The 22,614-nt window shown below is 40.0% G+C and overlaps 1 protein-coding gene across 5 annotated transcripts in view; it reads left to right on the top strand.

The window, feature by feature from the left end:
- Positions 1–3,280: 3,280 nt before the first annotated feature.
- Positions 3,281–22,614, top strand: part of MFN1 (mitofusin 1) — a 39,091-nt gene continuing 19,757 nt past the window's right edge. The window contains exons 1-8 of one of the 5 annotated variants that reach the window (XM_074190984.1): positions 3,281–3,299; positions 8,109–8,229; positions 10,782–10,917; positions 16,960–17,122; positions 18,074–18,198; positions 19,487–19,595; positions 20,638–20,745; positions 22,337–22,490. In XM_074190984.1, coding sequence (XP_074047085.1) covers positions 8,115–8,229; positions 10,782–10,917; positions 16,960–17,122; positions 18,074–18,198; positions 19,487–19,595; positions 20,638–20,745; positions 22,337–22,490 — 910 coding nt within the window. In that variant the 5' untranslated portion in view covers positions 3,281–3,299; positions 8,109–8,114. Of the gene's footprint in view, positions 3,300–3,992; positions 4,080–4,440; positions 7,991–8,108; positions 8,230–10,781; positions 10,918–14,025; positions 14,151–16,959; positions 17,123–18,073; positions 18,199–19,486; positions 19,596–20,637; positions 20,746–22,336; positions 22,491–22,614 lie in introns of those variants that run through there. The other 4 variants (XM_074190986.1, XM_074190982.1, XM_074190983.1 and 1 more) reach the window with 4 other exon arrangements.

The raw sequence follows: 22,614 nt of genomic DNA on the forward strand, positions 1-22,614 counted from the left end.
TTGTGCTTCTACTACCCCCTTTAGATTCATGTGGGCTACCTGAAGCATTGCAAAATCTTGGATAAGAAATTTAAACAGTAACCAATCAATTCTTAAATGTTTGTTACAGGTCAAACCCTGGCCAAGTGCTAGAGCCATAAAGGCAAAAAGTACCTGTCCTCAAGGAGCCTACATTCTAAAGGAGGAGACACCATGGGGTTGGAAGTTACTCTAAATGGGCTGAATTTAGAAGCCTGGGAAAGGCCTCCTGGGTGGCATTTGACCTTTTTTTAAAGGAAACTGGAATAACTAAAAACTTTTTTTCTTTAAAAATAAAGTGAAGCTTTTGGGGACAAGAGTAGTGTTTTTACTTCTGCTGCCTATCAAAGACAAGAGATTCAAAAAAGAGAGAGGCAGAATAAGACATAAACAGTTCATTGAGATGATGTCTGAGAATGGGATTAGTGTCTGTGGGCCACACCTAGGAATGCCCAACTCCTCAAAGATGGAGCACCTCAGGGCCTGCTAGGTGGTGCAGTAGGTAGAGCACAGGCCCTGGAGTCAGGAGTACCTGAGTTCAAATCTGGCCTTAGACACTTAATAATTGTTAAGCTGTGTGGCCTTGGGCAAGACCCATTTACCTTGCAAAAACCTAAGAAAAAAAATGGAGCACATCTAACAAGGGTTGATAAGATTGTATTTGGTTTATTAAAGAGACTTTTGATCCTGATCATAGGATCTTGGGGCTAGAGTTGAAAGCTGTGAAAGACACAAATACAAATGGAGCATTCCTTGCCCTCCAAGAGTTTAAATTCTATTAGGTAAAGAAAGCTGTACACAGATAAGATAATACAATCAAATCCTACTTCCTGGCCTTGTCAGCTCCCTTTTTATATTGTCTTCCCAATAGAAGAGTTGTCTTCCCAGATAGAATATAATCTTGAGGTCAGTAGAGTCTTTTTGTTTGTATTCCCAGGTTTAATATTTATTTCTTCCTCCTTTCCAACAAAACTTAGATGACATAGTGGATAGAGTGCCAGGCATGCATGGAGTCAGGAATATCTGAGTTCAAGTCCAGCCTCAGAAACTTAACTGTGTGTACCTGAGCAAAATCACTTAACCCTATTTGCCTCAGATTCCTCATCTGTAACATGAGTTGGAGAAGAAAATGTTAAAGAGTTCCTATATCTCAGCCAAGAAAACCCTCAAATGGGGTCATGAAGAGTCTGACAGGAATGAAAAAACAAACAACAAGGGTTTGCAGGAGAGCAGGGGAGGAGGGAGAAGAAATTAAAAGTTAGGAGATAACATGTTTTGATTAGAGAATTCATTCAAATCTGCTACAGGAAGTAATGTTTAACTGGTCTCCAAAGTTAACTGCAGGTAGATTATGAATAGTTTAAAGTGCCAAAGTTTGAATTTTAGAGGAAAAAGAGAACCACTCAGATTAGTCAATTAGCAAGAACTTGAGGGTCTAAGGCAAGGAGACAACCTTTATTCATAAGTATCAATGAGACTTGATAGGAGACATTGGAGTAGAAATTTTAGTCCTGAGCTCATTCTCTTGATATTTTGGGTTTCCCAAAGGTGCTGATGATTGTTCTCTTAAAGATTTTAGGGATAATCACAAGGAGTTGGAGCTTTCAGTGGTTAACCCTCTCTGTACTCTCTACTATTGATCAGTTAGGGGCTAGAACCAAGGAGGCAGAGAAAAGACAGGGACTCCCCTAAGTTCTCCCAAGTTCCCCTCCAAATAATTTTGAATAAAGTCTCAAAACAGATTCTGGAGAGGCAGAACCCATAAAAGCATGGGGGTAAAACAATTTTCCAGCCCAAGTCAATGTTGCAGTTGGAAGGAAAGGTCTGTCACACTGGGTGATGTAGAATACAGGCTATGTCAGCACAGGTAGCAAACTAGGAGCAGACTCTGGGGGTGACAGAGTCAGCAAAGGCAGTGACAGAACTCTCAAGGCATAGACAGTAAGGGAATTGGACAATTGGACAGAAGGAGATTGTTGGGGTCCCTTTGCTGGCATTGGGGACAGGGCTCTGTTACATCTAGGTCAAAGTCCAAGGGCAAGGAGGAGGACTAGCATACAGAGCTTGTGGCCCTAGGGGAGTAGAGACCTGGTCACAGTTCCTGAGCAGAAAAGAGTGCTTGCCATAGCTCACAGACCAGAGCATAGGCCAGGATAGTAGTAAACACACCTATCCTTAGGCCATACCATGTTGGAATAACTGAAAGTTCAGAAAACAGCTGCACAAAGAACCTAAAGCTTGGGACGATGCTCCTTCAACCCCAGGAGCAGAACCTAACTTTAATATAAAGTTAAAAGTTAAGAAAGAGGTTGGAAAAATGAGGAAATGATATAATAAGATCAAAACACCAACTCAGAAGACAATAAAGTTATTCCTTCTTTTCAATGAGATTATAAATTCATTGGGATATTGATATTTTTATCTCATATAGAATCTAGTCCTTCCTTGGTATAAAGTTGAGATTTATTACTGTGATTAAAATTCCCTTTACAATGAATTCTGGGATGATTTTTATTTGCTTGAATAATATATAATATATATATTTAGGTTTGGGGTTTTTGCAAGGCAATGGGGTTAAGTGGCTTGCCCAAGGCCACACAGCTAGGTAATTAATGTCTGAGGCTGCATTTGAACTCAGGTCCTCCTGACTCCAGGGCCAGTACTCTATCCACTTTGGCAACTAATTGCCCCATCAATATATTTTTTCATAAAGATTTTATTTTGTTTTGCAATTTTCCCCTCATCTCACTTCCCTCCCCCCACCCCACAGAAGGCAATCTGTTAGTCTTTACATTGTTTTAATGGTATACATTGATCTAGGTTGAATGTGATGAGAGAGAAATCTTATCTTTAGGGCGGCTAGGCGGCACAGTGGATAGGCACCGGCCCTAAGTCATATCTTTTTTTTTAGGTTTTTTTTTTTGCAAGGCAATGGGGTTAATTGGCTTGCCCAAGGCCACACAGCTAGGTCATTATTAAGTGTCTGAGACCGGATTTGAACCCAGGGACTCCTGACTCCAGGGCTGGTGCTTTATCCACTGTGCCACCTAGCCGCCCCAGAAAGTCATATCTTTAAGGAAGAAAAATAAAGTATAAGAGATAGCAAAATGACATAATGAAAACAAGAATGTTTTTTGTAATAAAATGCTTTTAAACATCCCATTGCTAGGATCCAGAAGGGACTGAAAAGGAACCTCCATCGCAGCTGGGTGAAAGAGCAGGCTTCACAAAGTGCTCAGAATGCCAAGGCAAAGGGTGGCTCTTTTCTCCCCAGCTCTCAGGTGCGTGTATTTTGCATTTGCAGCTCTCCAGCATCTAAGTGGGGTTTGCCCACGGGTTTTGGGGGGCGCTTTGAAGATGTGGGAGCAGAGACTGAAGAGCGCGGCTCATTCCTTCCTCACGGGGGGCTCCGCCGCCCGGGCCACCAGCCGCTGGCGCCTTGGGCGGGCGAGCCCGTGGCATCCAACGGGACGCAGCCGCGTGGGGCAAGTTCAAGGTCGGGGGGCGCGCTCTCCCCTCCCCCCCGGAGGTCACGGCGGCTGCTCAAGGGCGGCCTCCCGGCCCGGAGCCCCGAACGCTCTCTGCTTCTGCGGGGGGGGGGGGGGGGGGGGGGGGGGGGCCAAGTCTGGCAGCACCGGAGCGGAGAAGAGCCAAGGCCCGCATCCCTGCGCGTGCGCGCTCGTTCCGGGCCCGGGCTAAGCGCCACCGTGACGTCGGCGCGGCTCACGGTCAGGGTCAGGCGGCCGTGAGTCGCTGGCCCGCCGGCGGCTGCCCTCCTTCCGCCCTCAAGGAATATGGCGTCCTTCCGGCTCCCATCCCCGGCGGGGCGGCGGGGCCCGGAAGCCGCCCCGCCCCTTCCGGCCGTCGCCCCGCCCCCGGCCCGGCCTCGACTTTTCCCGGCACGGGACGATGAGGCGGAGCTGGGAGGCGCGGAGCGGCGCGGCTGCGGGTGAGCGGGCTGCGGAGCGGGACGGGCTGCGGAGCCGGCTGCGGGGACGGGCTGCGGAGCGGGGCCGGCTGCGGGACGGGCTGCGGAGCGGGGCCGGGCGAGCCGGCGCACGGTAGGCCCTCCGCGGGCGCCGGGGGCCGGGGGCCGGGGTGGGGGAGGGGCGGGCCTGGGGGGCGGGGGGCGGCCGCGGGGCCGTTGGAGCCCGGCCCCTCCCCCCGGGGCGGCGCGGCAGAATTGGGGGGGCCCGGGCAGAGGCGGGCACTCCTGACCGTGACCTTGGCCCACTCTCTGCCCCCCCGTTTGCTGCCCCTACGGAGCCTTCCCCGACCCCCCGATAGAAATGTGGGCCCGCTCGGCCGCGCACCCCCATTTCCCCAGGAAAAACGCGAGCTCCCACGGGGAGACTTCCTTGGGGCCCCCGGTGAGGGCCCCCGGCCCGGCCGCGGTGCCCCCCGCTGCCCCGGACCAGTGCCCGAGTGCCCTGCCCTTGATGACTTCAGTGGGCAGAAGCCGGGGTTCCCTTTATATTCCCTGAAGCAGTTATTGCTTGGCTCTAAAGCTCGGGATAGCTTTTGCCCGTCTGCCCTTGTTTTTTGGTAACAAAAACGAATGCCAGTGGCTTCTAGGGCTCAGAAATCATTCTGTAAGGTTTTTTTTTTTAGGTTTTTGCGAGGCAATGGGGTTAAGGGGCTTGCCCAAGGCCACACAGCTAGGTGGTGGGATTTGAACTCAGGGACTCCCTGCACCGCTGAGCCACCCCATTTTATGTTTGTGAATAAGTTATTGTTTCCCGACTTGCTTTCTTATCCAATTCCCTGGATAAGTAAAGCCTTCTGTAGTGACAACATAATTAAAGTGGATTCTTATCACTTAATTATAGTAGAAAACTTGTCTGAGGATAAGGGCCATCTTGACAAAGATAACGACCAAGTTTTCTCCTCAACTTCTTTTGAAAACCAATGTAGGGGGCGGCTAGGTGGCGCAGTGGATAGAGCACCAGTCCTGGAGTCAAATCCGGCCTCAGACACTTAATAATTACCTAGCTGTGTGGCCTTGGGCAAGCCACAAAACAAAAACAAAAACAAAAAACAAACCCAAATGTAGCCTTTAAAAGACTGACACAGATTTTCTGATACCTTGAAAAAAATTAGGAAAATGTTCTCTTGGAGTTTTTGTAACTTTAGAAGAAAACAGATTCATAGAACTGGAAAGAAACCTTAAAAAATCAGCCAATCTAGTTGGCTCCTGCCTAAAAAGATCTTGTTAAACTCATAAACTAAAAAACAGACCACTTTTTCTTCTCATCTGGCATTCTTCTCTCCCTTTTCTCTTCCCATACCAAGTTGATTGAGAATTCCCTGTGAGTGTGAAATTTTTTGTTGCTTTATTAGTTCACAGTATAGTTTGACCCTAGAAAATAAGGATCAAGTCTGTCCCTTGTTGGAGCTAAAGGATGTGAGAACAAACATGAGCAGAGACCTGCCCTGCTTCCTTCTACACAATTGGTGTATTAACTGAAATGAAACTGAATATTTTTCATTCCAGTTACAGTCTAGGACCTGCTTTTGCAAAGTGTAAGGAACACTGATTTTGTACTCATAAGCCCCAGGTTTAAATCTGGTCACTCACTTAAATTGTTTCCTATGGGACTGGACAAACCATTTAACTTCCCTAGGATGCAGTTTTCTCTTTTAAAATGAGGAGTAGTAGGTCTCCAATGTTTTCTCTAACTCCAAATACTATGTCCTGCCTCATTTGAGTATAGCAGTGATCCTGTGTTCTCAGAGATAGGAAGCTTCTACAATTCTGCTGTCAAAGGTGGAAAGATTACAGATGCATTGTGGCTTGATCCTTAGAGCAAGTTTAGCCAATTTGGGAGAGGCTTGTAACCTAGCCTGCCCAGGGAGGGGAGGGAGAACCCACCCATTCACCCTGATGAAATCCATTCACCCTGATGAAATCCCAGGCCTTTGGTTGTAATTGAAGTCCAGAAATAGCTGACACTGGAGCACTGGAGTGGATGAGGTCTCATTTGGCCACCAGCTCAAGATGTTATAGATATGATCCTTCATATTTGTTACAAATTGCAAACCTGAAATGAAACCTTGAACATTAGAGCTAAATCCCTTGTTTGGCAATTCACTTTTGCTCTAAAATTTCCTGTTATTACTTGAAACCTCAGTCAATTTCATGAGTTCTCCATTCCCTAGGATTCCCTAGGACCAGACAGGCTGATAAAGCACTTATTATGTACAAGAAACTATCTCTTGGGATATAAATACAAGCAAAAAAGGCTGACCCAGCCCTCTGAGATATAGTCCAACTGCATAAGATGACACATAAAAAGGAGGGAAGATTGGAGGCAGGGCCATGGTCACTACATTCAGAGATTTGGAAGCACAGCCCAGAGGGCATTGGAGCATGCCTGACTTGGGTTCTTCCCCCAAATGGTGGCCAGGCTAGGAGAAGAGGACTGGCTTGGGGAAGGGATATTACAGGGTGAGAAGGCAGCCTGGTCATGGTGGCAAGGACTATTGGGTTGTGGCAAAAATTATACTTAGAAGCCCCATAGGGGAGAAAATCACTCATCAAATCCTCTGGTTGGCATTTAAAACTTTTCATAGTCTTACCCTGTCTTCCCTTTCTAGCCTTTGTTTTTATTTTTGGTGTTCGGTCAAACTGTCCTCTATTCCTCATACATAACACTCCAGCTCCCATCTTATACCTTTGCCCTGGCTCTAGCCCATGCCTCGAAGACTCCTTCCTTACTCCCTCCTCTTGGTTTCCTTCCTATAGAAAACCACCTTCAGTTGGTACCTACTCAGTAAACATAACTAGGTACTGTATTAAGTGTTGGGGATACAAAGAAAGGTAAAAAACAGTCCCTGCTCTCAAGGAACTTACAGTCTAATGGGGAGACTACTTGCAAAGATTATGTACAAAGCTGTGTTCAAGATATATTGGAAATAATCAACAAGGGACAACATTAAAGTTTAGAGTTTGAGGAAGTTTTCTTGTAGGTGGATTCTGGTGGCCAGGAGTTAGAGATGGGGAAGAGGGAAATCCAGACAAGGAGGACAGCCAGTGAATCTCCCAGTCTGAAACCCTGAACAGGTCACTTAATACTGTTTTCCATAGCTCCTTCATCTGTAAAATGAGCTGGAAAAGGAAGTGGCAACTTGCTCCAGCATCTTTGCTGAGAAAACCCCAAATGAGTCAGGAAGATTCCAATGTGACTGAAAAATCTGAAAAAGTAACAAAACTGGAGATGGGGACTGATGTCAGTGGGTCACAAGTTTCTGGTGGAGTGTAAGTTGTAAGAGACTTGGAATAGTACTAAAGGATGAGATTGTGAAGGACTTTGAATGGCAATCAGAATTTTATATTTGATCCTGAAAATTAGAGTCCCTGTAGTTTGAGTTGGGAACCTGGAGTAGGGATGGAGTGGAGTAGAGATGATAATAGAATCAGTGGAAGTTGGTGAGGTCATCAAGGGAAATAGCATAGAGGGAAAAGAAGGCCCAGGACAGAAAGGTTCTCCATTCCTTTTCCCTGGCTTGTCTTCATTTTTATCATTCTCTCCCTCCTCATTTCTGCCTTCTGGCTTCCCTGACTTCAAGTGGAAGCTAAAATCTTCTCCAGTACTACCCTCAAGACTGCATCCTGTTTGCCTTATATATAAAATTTGTTTGCACACAGGGTTTGCATGTTTTCGTTTACAAATTAGACTTTGAGCTCCCTGAGAGCAGGAACTATTTTTTTTTTTTTTTTTTGTCTTTCATTGTATCCCCAGCTGTTAGCATAGGATTGGCACAGTGGAAGCATTGGCTGGAGTAACTTCTTGTAAAAAAGTTTTTTTTTTTCCTGCTCACCCTTACCTTTGTTGGTGTCTTCTCCCCTAAGATTACATTTTTATCTGTTTGGTTTGGAACTATAGATGACTCCTTCATTATAATGGAAGCTCTGTGAGATCAGGAACAGTTTTTTTACTTCGTGACTAACAGTGGGATTGGTACATAGTAGGTACTTATTTCCACACCAGTAAAAAAGGATTTTACATGTTTTAATAGCTTCATTAAGCCTTACAGTCTTTGTGCTTGCCTTCCCTTAATTGTCTTGGTAACAGCTATCTTTTTCACAGTTAAAAATGGCAGAAACAACCACTTCTCCACTGAAGCACTTTGTGTTGGCTAAAAAGGCGATTACTGCCATCTTTGACCAGTTACTGGAGTATGTCACCGAGGGCACCAATTTTGTGGAAGGTTAGTTGTTATAAGGTTGTATGTGTAGCATTGTATCAGAGGCATTTTATGACCACCCTTATGTGTATAAATTATATTTCCAAGCTTCCAGAAAATTTTGTTGCTAGAATATATTTTGGATCTGCCTAACAATATAAATCTAAAAGTACTTTTGTTTTCCAAGTTTGTATTATTTTAAACTATATCTGGAGGAGCAAATGTGTTCTGCCGAAGGGAGTTGAGCATTACATTTTTGAAGCAGAAGAAATGTGAATATATAGAGACATCTCTGGACCATTTTGGGCAGTATGTGTGAAATGGAGGATGATATGACCTTTAAAAGTCCCTTCTAATTTTAATATTTTAATTTAGAACTTAAAAAGGTTGTGACTCTTAAGATCCTGATTTGTAGATGATGAAACTGAGACCCTGAGAAGGCAAATAGATTTTCCTGGCTCTTATTGTTGGAGTTAAGATTAAAAAGCAAGTTTCTGAATCCTCTCAAAAGGGGTTTCAGATCACAGCAGAGGAGACTGTTTAGTAGGTGGTCCCCAGTTCTTCAAGGTTTGATTATGAAATTGGCATGAAAGGGAAATGTAGAGCAGGTTCATTATAGACATCTTTTGGCTCACAGCCATAGTTTATATATAGATATAGAATGATATGACATTCTAGATAGTCTAATGAAATCAGAAGTAACACTTTTCTCTAATGAATTACTTTGTATTTTTTGCCTAATAGTAAAAACAGGCAAAATTAACTTGGTCCCAATATTTTCCAGGTCACTAGTTACTTTGTGAATGAAGGAACAAGAGTTTAAAAAGATTTTTTTGTTTGTTTTAATTATTAATTATTCTATTAGAAATTAAAGCAGTCAGGATTGCAAAACAAAATGACAGGATACATGACATGACATCCAATTGTGCATCTGTGATCCCTAAAGAAAAAAAGAATCTTACCACCCCAGCCCATTTCTGAGTCTTTGACATGCTTAGATTCCTCAAGTTCATCAGATAGATTTTTTTGGATGCAGAGGGGCTCCTTAATCCTGTGATATGCAGTGCATGAGACAGGAACCCCTATTTTTTTATATTTTAAAATTTAATTTATTTATTTTGAATTTTACGGTTTTGCCCCTAATCTCACTTCCCTCCCCTCACCCCCCCCCCCCACAGAAGGCAGTCTGTTGTCTTTACATTGTTTCCATGGTATACTTGATCTAAGTTGAATGTGATGAGAGAAATCATATCTTTAAGGAAAAAAAATAAAGTATAAGAGAGCAAAATTACATAATAAGATAACAGATTTTTTTTTAAATTAAAGGTAATAGTCTTTGTTCAAACTCCACAATTCTTTCTCTGGATACAGATGGCACTCTCCATCAAAGTTACCCCAAAATTATGCCTGATTTTTGCACTGATAGAATGAAGGAACCCCTATTAATGGTTTCAGGAACCCCTACATTGGAGGAAAAATCCTAATGATGTTGGCTTTAAAAATCCATTAATTCCATTTTGGAAAAAAAATGACTGCTAACGACCGTTATCACCTATTGGCTTCTTGTTAAAGAAGTTAAGTATGAAGATAATGAAAGTGGAAAAGAAAGGTTAAAAAAAAAAGAAAATTAGGAATCTAGGGGGGGGGAAACCCAAGAAAAGAGTCTCCTAGCTGACTACTTGCCTGCCTATACCAGGTAACCACCCAATTGTCCTATATAGATCTTGGGTCATTCAACCTACTTGGATAAAAGGGTTAATAATAACACTGACAATTAATTTACTAGATAGTAAGAACTTAACCAATCAAATTTGTGAGGTTTGTGAGGTCTTTAGAAATTTGCTTGAAAGAATTTGAAGTACACTTGTGCATGATCCAAATGGCCATTGACTTCCTGGATGATCAGAGTTCCATGTTAGAGCTCAGCAGATTCTATAAATTTGAAGTCCCTTTACTTTAGAACTATCCTGCTAATTATAGGAATTAAAGGATCTTTCTGAGTTCAAATGGGTCTCAAATGTTTCTTTTCCCAAATTCTAGTCATTTATGTGTATATCCTTTTCTAGACTCACATATTTCATTCTGAATCATTTTCATATTGATCTTTCCAATATTTTCTATATTCAGTACATTCACCATTTTGCACTGCACAAATGATGTTCCATTATATTCATGTACTCTAAGGAGTTTGTTTTTTAGCCATTTGCCAATTCAAGGGCATAAACTTTGTTTACAAATTTTTTTCCTTTCATAAAAACCTTTATTTTTATCCAAGACTTCCTTTGGGTTTAAACCTTGTAATGGAATCTCTGGCTCCAGAGAATGGACATTTTAGGCTTTTTATTTGCCTGATTCCAAATTTCTTTCCAGAATGGTTGTATTGAAGTACAGCAACAATGCTCTAGTATACCTGTCTTCCCCAAATCCCTCCAACATTTACTGTGTGCCCAAATCTTGTCATCTTTGCCAATTTGAAGGATGTGGGGTGAGAATTGAACTGTGTAAAACCCTGTCTGTTAATCTAGAAGACAGTGATGTCTTATCTTCATCCTAATGATGCCTTCTTAATTTCATAGCAACATACAAGAATCCAGAACTTGAACGGATAGCCACTGAAGATGATTTGGCCGAAATACAGGGCTATAAAAATAAATTGTCCGTCATTGGCGAGGTGTTGTCTCGGAGACACATGAAAGTGGCGTTTTTTGGCAGGTAATTATATTTTTCCTATAGAGTTTCATATAGTTTTTAAAGTAAACAAGAATTCCATTTCCTTTAATGAAATTACCAACTTTGGCAAGTTGTTCATTTTTCCTTAAAAATATTCTTTTTAGAATTTATATATATATTATATATATATAAAATTTGAATTGTAATATTGGAATGTCTTTCTATATAAATGTAAATAATTATATTTCTGATGGCTAATTTTTTATAGGTAAAACTTGTTTGTTTGGTTAAGACCAGTGAGCATATTTGGACTTAATTCTTTGGCATGTAATCTAAAAATGGGTAATTCACAAATACATGTAAAGTAGAATTATTAATTTTTTCATTGCAATAGTACTCCCCTCCAGTTACATGTAGAGATAGTTTTTTTGTTTAATTTTTTTCAAATTTTATTTTTATTTAAGGCAATGGGGTTGAGTGACTTGCCCAGGGTCACACAGCTAAGCAATTATTAAGTGTCTGAGGCTGAATTTGAACTCGGGGCCTCCTGATTCCAGGGCTGGTGCTCTATCCACTGCACCACCTAGCTGCCCCAAAGAGATAGTTATCAATGTTCATTTTTGTAAATTCTCTTTCTACCTTATCTCTCCCCTCCCCAAGACAGCAAGCAATATGATTATAGGATATACATCACAATCATTTCCAAATTAGTCATATTGTGAAAGAAGAATTAGAACAAAAGGGGAAAAACCACAAGAAAGAAAAAACAAAAAAATATGAAAATAGTATGCTTTTGTTCTGTTTTTAGACTCCACTTTCTCTAGATGTGGATGACATTTTCCATAGGATTATTTTTTATCTATTAAAGACATTAAAGGGTCAGCTAGCTAGGTGGTACAAAGGATAGAGCACTGGTCCTGGAGTCAGGAGGACCTGAGTTCAAATTCCTTCAAAAAATCAATCAGATAACTGATATTTACTAGCTGTGTGACCTTGTTTAACCCCATTGCCTTGTAACCGCTCCCCTCCAAAAGGAGACATTAAAGCAGAAATTGCTTTAGCATTGAGAAGAAAAGAATTTAGAAGTCATATTTGGGAATTGTTTTTTTCTTCTGAGTTCATTAGAGATTATCTGGCATAGTATAATAGTATTTTAAGATTTTCTATTGTCAGGTGGAAAACATGGGGGTGAAGAGACTCAAATACCATCTAGAGGAGGGTGTTGATGAACTTAGACAAGTGTTTGCTAGTGCTCTTACCTGCCTAGAAGAGTGCCCTTTACAGATGGTTCTTACTTTTCATTCCTAACATGATTTCATCTGTTTGGTCATTTGAGACTTAAAGCCAAGTGAGGCAGAGGACAATGTAATTTAGATAGATTATGGTTTACCTTGTGTCACATAGCTAGGAAATCAGCCTCCCTAGTTTGAGTTTACTCTATGCCACATTGTACTTACTAAGGTGATTCTGAGGACTTGGTCTATGGTAGGGTGGTGAGTGGCACCAGTCACATCAGCATCCTCTCTTAAAGTTACTGTGGACTCTCTTCTCTTGCCTCTTATTTTTCAGATCTCATTATGACTAACCTTTTCTTAAATGAGGAAAGGGTAATACAAATTCTTGCTAAAGTTAATCCTTTTCTCTGTGCTCTTGATCCTATCATGTCTTTACCTTATCCAGTTCTCCCTATCAGATGCTCCTTCCCTTCAGCTTAGAACATCCCATTTCTTTCTGGACTTTTTTTTATTAAAGATATTATTTGAGTTTTACAATTTTTCCCACCTAGCTGCCCCCCTTCAGATAGTTTTCAGCATCCATCTTTGTGCAAGCTTTTGAATTCCACATTTTTCTGCCACTCTTCCCATGGCAGTGAGCAATCTGATATAGGTTGTACATGTACAATTGTATTTTACATATTTCCATAGTAGTCATTTTGTGAAGGAATTGGAACTGAGAAAAAATCATGAGAAAGAAAGAAAAAAACATAAAAGAAGTTTTAAAAAAGCAAACCTTGGGGGGAACAGTTAGGTGGTAGAGTGGATAGAGCACCGGCCCTGCAGTCAGGTGGACCTGAGTTCAAATTTGGCCTCAGATACTTAGTAATGACCTGTGTGACCTTGGGCAAGTCACTTAACCCCATTATCTTAAATTTAAAAAAAAGCAAAGCAAACCTAGTATGCTTTGCTCTGCATTCAGACTCCAAAGTTTTTTTCTCTAGATATGGATTTCATTTTCCATAACAGGTCTCTCAGGATTGTCTTTCATCACCATGCTGAGAGAAGCAGCATCCATCATATTTGATCATCTCACAGTGTTGCTGTTAAATGTGTATAGTGTTCTCCTGGTTCTGCTCACTTTATTCAACATCAGTTTATGCAAGTCTTTCCAGGTTTTTCTGAAAATATGCCTGTTCATCATTTCTTTTAGAGCCGTGACATTTCATTGTATTTATATGCCATTTTTCAGCCATTCCCCAATTGATGGGTATCCCATCAATTTCTAATTCTTTGTCACTACAAAAAGAGCTGCAATGAATCTTTTTGTGTATGTGGGTCTTTATCCCCCTTTTTTTTGTGATCTCTTTGGAATACACTGCTAGCAGTGGTATTGTAGGATCAAAGGGTTTTTATAGCCCTTTGGGCATAGTTCCAAATTGTTCTCTAGAATGGTTGGATCAGTTCACAACTTAACTCACAGTGTCCCAATTTTCCCATATTTTCTCCAACGGTTATCATTTTCCATCACATTAACCAATCTGATAGGTATGAAATGGTATCTCAGTGCCATTTTAACTTGTTTTTCTCTAATCAATAGTGATTTAGAACATTTTTTATGTGACTAATAGACAGCTTTAATTTTTTCTTCTGAAAACTGCCCTTTCATAGCCTTTGACCATTTACCAGTTGGGAAATGAATTGCATTCTTACAAATTTCACACATTTCTCTAAAGAAATAAGACCTTTAATCAGAAACAAACACTTGTAAAAATTGTTTCTCATCTGTCTGCTTTCCTTCTAATCTTGGTTACAGTTGCTTTTATTCTAATTTTCTCTTAATGTCCTTAATGTAAGTCATTGGTTTTTATAGCTTGTTATGATCTCTAGGTACATAATTTCAAAATTTATCTTTTTAGTCTTATCCTCTTTCCAGACTCTAGACTCACAGCTCCATCTCTTGGATGTCCCTTCTGTTTTTAAGTATGTCCAAAACTGACCTGAACTTTGCCATCTATTCCTGATCCATCTCTCGTACTACCACTCCAGCTCTTCATCTCAGTTAAGCAAACATTGATTTATTTTTTTTAATATTCCTTTATTATTTCTCTTAACAATCCTTGGGTACACTAGAGATGAAGGCAGTCTTGGGGTGGGGGGGCACAGGGACCTTGGCCAGCAAGAAGGGTCTATAGCACCCTTCCCTCCCTCATCCCGTTTCTGGAATCTGAGGCAGAGGCCCAGAGTAGAGCCAGGTGAAGTGCTGGCCCCTCTCCTTGTTTGACTATCCAGACCGGAGACTGAAGCTCAGAGGCAAGAAGAGTGTGCCCAGTAAGGGATCATGGGTACAAGGTTCTAATGACTTGAAAAGCAATTGGGGACATTTTTATACTAGGGCTATCCAGCTGAAATATAAAGGAGGGTCACTAAGCTGCTAAGATTGAATTTTAAAATATCTATATTTCTTTCTATTTTTATTTATTTTGTTAAATATTTCCCAATTGTGTTCTAATCTGGTTTGGGCCACACTTTGGAAGGTTCTTACCTGACTAAGAGAGTTTGGGAGTTGAGATATTCAGCAGACATTTATTGAATGTCTGCCATGTGCTGGCCATTGTGGTGGGTGCTTTCAGTAAGTACAAAGACAAAATTGTCCTTTTCCTCCATGATGGGCAAAGAAGTGATAAGCCAGGAAAGGGGAACTGGAGAGCTTTGTCATATTCTAGGACAGAGCAACTGAGAGTGTTGGTCTTGTGAGATCTGTTAGGGAAGTCGAACCCAAGAGACTTGTCCACAGATGGGATGTGAGGCATATCAGAGCCCAGAATTACTAGCAGCCAAGTCAAGTCAGCAAATCTTTATTAAGTGCTAGGCACTGTTCTAAGGGCTGGGATTTCATATTAAGGCAAAAGACACCCCTGCTCTCAAGGAGCATAGTCTAATGGAAAAGATGACAGGCACAGGTCATTCAGATAAATTTCAATTGGTGTCAGTGGGAAGGCACTATAGTTCAGAGGGACTGAGGAAGAGGTCATATTGAAAGTGGACTTTTAGATGAGACTTGAGGGAAGGACTAGCACTACAATATATAGGGACAGCCAGCAAAAGACACAGGAGATTGTCTAATGTAGGAACAGCCAGTAGACCAGTGATACTGGATGACAGAGACTGTAGAAGAGAAGATGTGAGAAAACTGGAGAGAGAGAGGAAGCAGCTAAGTTCTGAAGAGCCTTTAAAGTCCAACAGAAGATTTTGGTTTTGGATAATTGAGTTGGGGGGTTGTGGTTAGACTGAGCTTTGGAAACATCAGTTTGACAGCTGCAAGGATGATGAACTGGTGTAGAGATGTCCAAGAATGAGGGCTGGCACAAGTTGGTAACAGTATTGAGGGAGAAGGGTGCATATCAAGTGATGTTGTGAAGGTAGAATTGGCCAAAGATGGTATGAGGAAGAGGCGCTAGTGAAAGGGAACTAGATCTTAAGCCTGGTTTACTGGAGATAATAATGGTACCTCAACAGTGACAGGGAAGTTAGGAAGAGGAAAGTTTAGGGAGAAGGAAAATGAGTTCAGATATAGGCAGGCAGAGTTTGAGATGTCCAGTAAACAGAAGTGTGAGAATGGAGGGCTGGATGGACCCTAGGGCCGGGCAAATAGATTTGAGAATGATTTGCATAAAGATAATTCAAGCCATGGGAATTGATGAGATCACCAAGAGCAATTCAAGTATATAGAGAGAAGACACAGAGAAGGAAGAAAATGGATTTTAGAGACATAGGATCATAGCTAGTAGGGGGATAGATTATGTGAAGGGTTTTTTGAGGATAGGGGTGTTGGGAGTATTTTTAGCCAGCAAGAACGTAGCTAGTAGATTGGGAGAGATCAAGACTATTATTATTTTTAAAATATTGGTTTTTCCAACATACATGCAATGATAGTTTTTATCTATTTTTTTGGCAAGGTTTTGAGTGTTACAATTTTTCTTCCTTCCCCCCCCCAACAGAAAAACAATCTAATATAGGTTCTACATTTGTAACCATGCTAAACGTAGAGCTTTTTTTTTTTTTTTCAATTTAAGGCAGTGGGGTTAAGTGACTTGCCCGAGATCACACAGCTAGGTAATTATTAAGTGACTGAGGCCAGATTTGAACTCAGGTCCTCCTGACTCCAGGGCCAGTGCTCTATCCACTGTGCCACCTAGCTGCCACTTAAACAGATCAATATTAATCATGTTCTGAGAGAAGGGAGATTAAGATTATTAGGAGTGAAATTGATAAACGGGAACAATCTGCTGTAGAAGACAGTGTGGCATGGGATATCAAGTGTGTGTGCATTGGGGTGTGTGCTGGCAAGAACTACCACTTCATAAGAGACAGTGAAGGATGAGATAATGTGGGAGAAAACTGAGTGACCAGAGATGAGGGAGCTCAAGGTGAATGGTTTTCTTTTTTCCATGAAGTATGGATCAGGATTCTCAGGGAGTTGAGAGAGTGAATCCCTATATCAGAGGGATTCTACTGGTTGAGATGTCACAGAGTTGTAATGGATTCTATCAGTACAGTTTCATGATTTTTTTCTTCTAGTTCTGGTAGTTAGGGAACTTCATGAAAAAGGCATCTCATCCCCTTCTCCTCCATCAAGCCCTCTCCCCCAAAAATGCCCACCAAAGTTCAAAACTCATATTCATAAATTTAGGGGGGGATAAGAATGAAAAAGTGGGCAGGAATCTTAACTCTGAGACCTGGCCATGGTCAGAGAACTTGATATTTTGAATTATAAAATTCAGGTTCTGGTTACCTTTGAAGAGGAAGAGATTTTATTCTCCCAAGTATTTTTCTGCTTCTCATCTTCTTGTGCCCTCTTGCTCTTCAGGACAAGTAGTGGTAAGAGCTCTGTCATCAATGCGATGTTATGGGACAAAGTTCTTCCCAGTGGCATCGGCCACACAACAAACTGCTTCCTGAGTGTAGAGGGAACAGATGGGGATAAGGCCTACCTGATGACAGAAGGCTCAGAAGAGAAGAAAAGTGTCAAGGTGAGCCTTGTTAGTGAAGGACTTGTTGGGAAGTATTAGCCTTTTCAGCTTTGTTCCTGTGGCTTTACTTCATTGTTATTGATCAGGACCAAGACATTTCTGTGCAAATGTAAATATCTTTGTAATCAATGGTAGTTGATTTTTTGAATTTTTATCAAATTAAGGACTTGCTAATTCAGATCAAGGATAAATGCAGAAATACAAGAAGCACCTGTTTGTATCTATTTAAACCTCTTTTCCTTTGGTCCTGACCTTTTATTTGGAAAGGGCATTAACTTGTCTTCACAGTAAACCATTCTGAGAGAGTTTGGTGTCTGGGGCCTTGAGGAGTGGTAGGTGTGGCCCTTGCTTTCACAACTGTTGGGTGGCAGAAGGTGGAAGTGAACGAACCCCTGTCTTCTTTCTGCCGAGACTGGCTTTCTCAAGGACTCCCACATATGATCTCAAGTTATTATACTCAACACTTAATCTCAGGGAGGAAATTTATAGCCAGTCTCTGCCTACCCATATCATCATGGAATAGTTTTTTAAGATAATGAAAATTCTCCTGAATTCTCAGCTTGGATGCTAGAGGCAGGGAAAGCTTCAGGTTAATCTGACTCTGAACTAGCTTGCACTGAGTCAGTCAGTAAATATGTTTTTTATTCACCCTATTTATCATTTTACATCCAGACTTAAATATATCTTAAGTCCTAAGAACTGTAAAATTCAAGCATACACATTTACACACACACACACACACAGTAACACAGTATTCTAGACAAAGAAATAAATCCCCAAAATGGATTTGAAATAGACATGAAGGTAAATAAAAATAAATAGAAAGGAAAAATAACTTTTTTTTTTAACAAAACTCTAACTTCCTTACTTTACTGGAAAATATGTAACTTACTGGGGAGTACCACATTGACTGTAGCACTTAAAGATCTAGAAACCTCTTTTTCTTTTTAGACTGTGAATCAGTTGGCCCATGCTCTTCATATGGACAAAGACCTGAAAGCTGGCTGTCTCGTACATGTATTTTGGCCTAAGGCAAAGTGTGCACTATTGCGAGATGACTTGGTTTTAGTAGACAGGTAAGACTATGGGTTAAAATGTCTTCTTTTGTTGATTTTTATCAGACTATCATTTAACCTAGTATGAAGAAAAAGTTCATGATTCAGCCTTGGTCCAATTCTTTCTCTTTTTTTAATAATTCACTTTTCCCCCCAATTAACATATAAAGACAATTTTTAATATTCATTTAAACAAATTTTGCATTCCAAATTTTCATTCTCCATCTTAACCATTCCTAACAATTTCTTTTCTTTTTTTGAAAATTTTTTTTTTACTTTTTTTTTTTGCAAGGCAAATGGGGTTAAATGGCTTGCCCAAGGCCACACAGCTAGGTAATTATTAAGTGTCTGAGGCCAAATTTGAACTCAGGTCCTCTTGACTCCAGGGCTGGTGCTCTATCCACTGCGCCACCTAGCCTCCCCCATTCCTAACAATTTCAAGATGTTACAATCTTTCACTTACTTTGGATTGTGTTCAAAATATTCTATGTCTCTACATTTGAATCCAATTCATCTACGAACTGTAAAGATTTATTCATACTAGCCAGCAATGAAGTTGACTCAGTTCTTTGATCCAGTTTTCTCTGAATACCTGTAACGTATCTAGTAGTCTTTTAATTGCTCCCTTTGATATTTTTCTCCATTTTTAGCTTTTTTTAATCTGCATTGTACAGTGTTTAAAATAGCCTAAAACAAACAGTTGAACCTTATATACTAATACTGAATAATCTTCTTAGCCATAAAAAAATGTAAAATGTACTGGGTCCCACTAAACTTAGTGTTCCACATACAACTTTTGTTTTTAGACTATAGCTATACTGATTATTTTCCATGTAACAAATAACTTTTCAAGAAGTAGTTTACAGAGCTAACTTGGTTAGAACAATGCATCTAAAGGATGCAGATCAGTTACAGCTTTACTCTTCCATAGTAATAGAAATGCTATACTTGTATTAAATAGTTTCTTCAGTTTCAATGACCATGATGTAATAGAAACCATGTTGAGTTGACAGCAGTAGAACCTGATTATAAGTAGAACAAACACTGTCCAGACTATAAGTTTTCACTTTACCAAAGAAATAAATCTCACTTTTATAGATAAGCATAATTTAAATATTAGGCCTTGTTGATTACTAGAAATCATATCTTTATGAAAATTGTTTTTGATGACTTATCATATTAAGACTATAGGATAATTATTTTACTTAGTATTTTATGTCTTCAATTTATAGTGTACAGGTTTTTAAATTGAATTTTCACTCAGAAATGTATTTTGTTTTATAACCATGTGTTTATTTTACTCCAATAGTCCAGGTACAGATGTCACTACAGAGCTGGATAGCTGGATTGATAAGTTTTGTTTAGATGCTGATGTCTTCGTTTTGGTAGCAAATTCAGAATCAACTTTAATGAACACGGTAGGACTTGAGCAACTTGTTATCTTATAATGTTAGCATTCTGCCAATGTTAATTTTGAAAAGTGGTAGAATGGGGTGGGGACCAAGTGACTTTTAGAGATTTAGATTTTAGAGAGTTGTGTCTCTGCAAGAATTTCCAAGACTTCAGGAATTTTGTTCATCCCTTTGACCTCTTCTGATCATGACTCGAGAGCAACATAGTTGTCAAGTTTGATCTTTGGTAGACAGAGAAGTTGAAGTGTACGGAACAGAAAGGTTGCCCTGTGGCACCTAGGTGGCTCAGTGGATAGAGCACCAGCCCTGGAGTCAAGAGGACCTGAGTTCAAATTTGGCCTCAGACACTTAATAATTACCTAGCTATGTGACCTTGGGCAAGTCACTTAACCCCATTTGCCTTATAAAAAAATAGAATTAACCAAAAAAAAATAGCAATAAAAGAAGGGTTGCCCTTGTCTTCAGAGAAACCTGACTACACTGGCAATTTTGTATGTTCTCGGATATGACTGCTTTGCCATATGAGTTTCCATTCCTTTGCCCAGTTCAGCAGTGTTTGAGGTTAACATGGGTTACCTTCAGGGAGACCAGATACAATGTTGAGTTAGTTTGGTCTCAAGGGGAATTTACCAGACAGAAGACTAATTAGGGGTGGGTAAACCACTGTTAAATTCATGGACAGTGTCAGGCTTTCCCAGCTTGCCTTAGCTTGCTCTTCAACTTCTGTCTAAATAGGTATAGAGACCTAGAATGATAAAGATCTAGGACTCAAGGGATTCAGCATAAAGGCATTAGGGTGTTCCTCAGTCTGTCACTCACAGACAGGTCTAACACTTGCGTAAATCAGTAAATCAATTTGTGAATTAATTTTATTAAAATATGTGTAAAATTGTTGTTCAGTAGGTATTTAAGATTTTTCTGAGAGATCTAAAATGTTTGCATTACAATAACTAAATTGTATATATTTATATATATAGACAACATAAATATAAACTGACAAACATATATTTGAAAAAGTGAGGATTCTGTGATTTTTGGCTTCTTTTAGGAAAAACACTTTTTTCACAAGGTAAATGAGCGACTTTCCAAGCCTAATATATTTATCCTGAATAACCGTTGGGATGCCTCTGCTTCAGAACCAGAATATATGGAAGATGTAAGTTATTTTGCCTTCATTTCTTTTTTTATTTGGAACCTTTTAAATTATAATTTAAAACTATTTTGTACCAGTACAATATATTAATTTTTAAAAATGTAAAATTTTATCAGCTGTTAAAGCATTTGCAAAAACCACACATCCCACTTGAGCTTTTATTGTACAATATCCATATGAAAATGTTAATTTTTAAATTAGAAAACATAAATTATGCTTTCAGTATAGAAGAGATGATCTGATTTAAGACAATACTATATAAGAAAATTTACCCAGAAAATAACCAACTTTCACAGGTCACCAAGCTCAATGGGTGTTGCAGAATGCCCAGTTTCCAAAACCTCTAAAACCAGTACCAGGGAATCTTCATACAATTGTATCTCTGTACTCCATTATAAATCAAGTTGGTTTATTTAAAAAAACAAAAAAGTTGAGGCATTTTTTAATGTGAGCAAGTTTTCTAAGTAGCTCTTTCTGTACTAATTATTACAGTTCCAAGGGGACATCAATTGGTCCAATGAAGTCTGCAACCTATCCACATGCTCATCTTCCCTCACATACTCTATTCTGGCAATATTATCCCTGTAATGAGGAAGTTTTTCTACCCAATATAAACAAAGGCTAAGATTAGTCTTTTTTTTTTTTTTTAAGTTTTTGCAAGGCAATGGGGTTAAGTGGCTGGCCCAAGGCCACACAGCTAGGTAATTATTAAGTGTCTGAGGCTGGATTTGAACTCAGGTACTCCTGACTCCAAGGCCAGTGCTCTATCCACTGTACCACCTAGCCACCCCTAAGATTCAGTCTTTTACAAAATCAGTTTATATATTTTCATCACACAAAAAAAAGTTAGTGTCAAGAACATTGTTTGGTCTTCCTTGATACTTTGTAGGACATGGTTTTCCCTGTAGTGTAATATGTTGCCTTCATTTCTTAAGTGATCACAGAAGCATTGAATTGTTACTCAGGAAATCTTTCTGCATTGTAGAGCCTAATATTTTAATCACTAGATCTTTGGTCTGAATGCTGATTTAGAATAAAACAAAGTGATCTGGCTCTGAATATGAGCCCTTTAAAGGAAAATGAAGAATGAGAAGATTAGAAGATATTTTCCTTTTATTTCTAAGTAGTTTTACTCCTGGAGGTTTTAAAGAAGATATTAAAATAGTATAGATCACCTCATGTGTCATACTGTTTTCTGAATATCTTAAAACATCTTTCGTACTTTTGTCATAGAAGGAATTTTATCTCCTATTCACAAACCCAGGTGCCATGGAAGAAAAGTTTCTTGGAGTTGATGAGTTATGTTGAAGCATTGCCACTACCCACTATCCAGTAGAATTTATTGTAAGATTGTTCCTCATGAAACTGTGTGAACACACATAACTTGTGTAATGAACTTGAAGCCACTCCTGTGGCTCTGGAGAAAGTTCATTTTGAATGTTTTTATTTTAAATATTCAGATCTCTTTAAAGGAATGATTACTGAGCCAGCAGGACTTCCAGTCTAACACCCTCATTTTACAAATGACCAAACATGATTTGCCATCTTTCTTTCTTCAAGGTCATGGGTTTTTCAAAGCTCTTATTTTCTGCAGGTACGACGGCAGCACATGGAGCGTTGCCTGAATTTCTTGGTGGAGGAGCTCAAAGTGGTGGATCTCTCTGAAGCACAGAATCGTATCTTCTTTGTTTCAGCAAAGGAAGTTCTCAGTGCACGAAAGCAGAAGGCTCAAGGGATGCCTGAGGGGGGTGGGTACACTGATGCTAAAGAACTGGATGTGATCCCTGCTATTAGCTAGTAGTTGAGTTCATTGCAGATCTTGACTTTTTAAAAAAAATGTCATCATTATAGAATCTTTTCCTAACTATTTCA

This window comes from Macrotis lagotis, chromosome 6, assembly GCF_037893015.1.
Source record: "Macrotis lagotis isolate mMagLag1 chromosome 6, bilby.v1.9.chrom.fasta, whole genome shotgun sequence".
Lineage (NCBI taxonomy): Eukaryota > Metazoa > Chordata > Mammalia > Peramelemorphia > Peramelidae > Macrotis > Macrotis lagotis.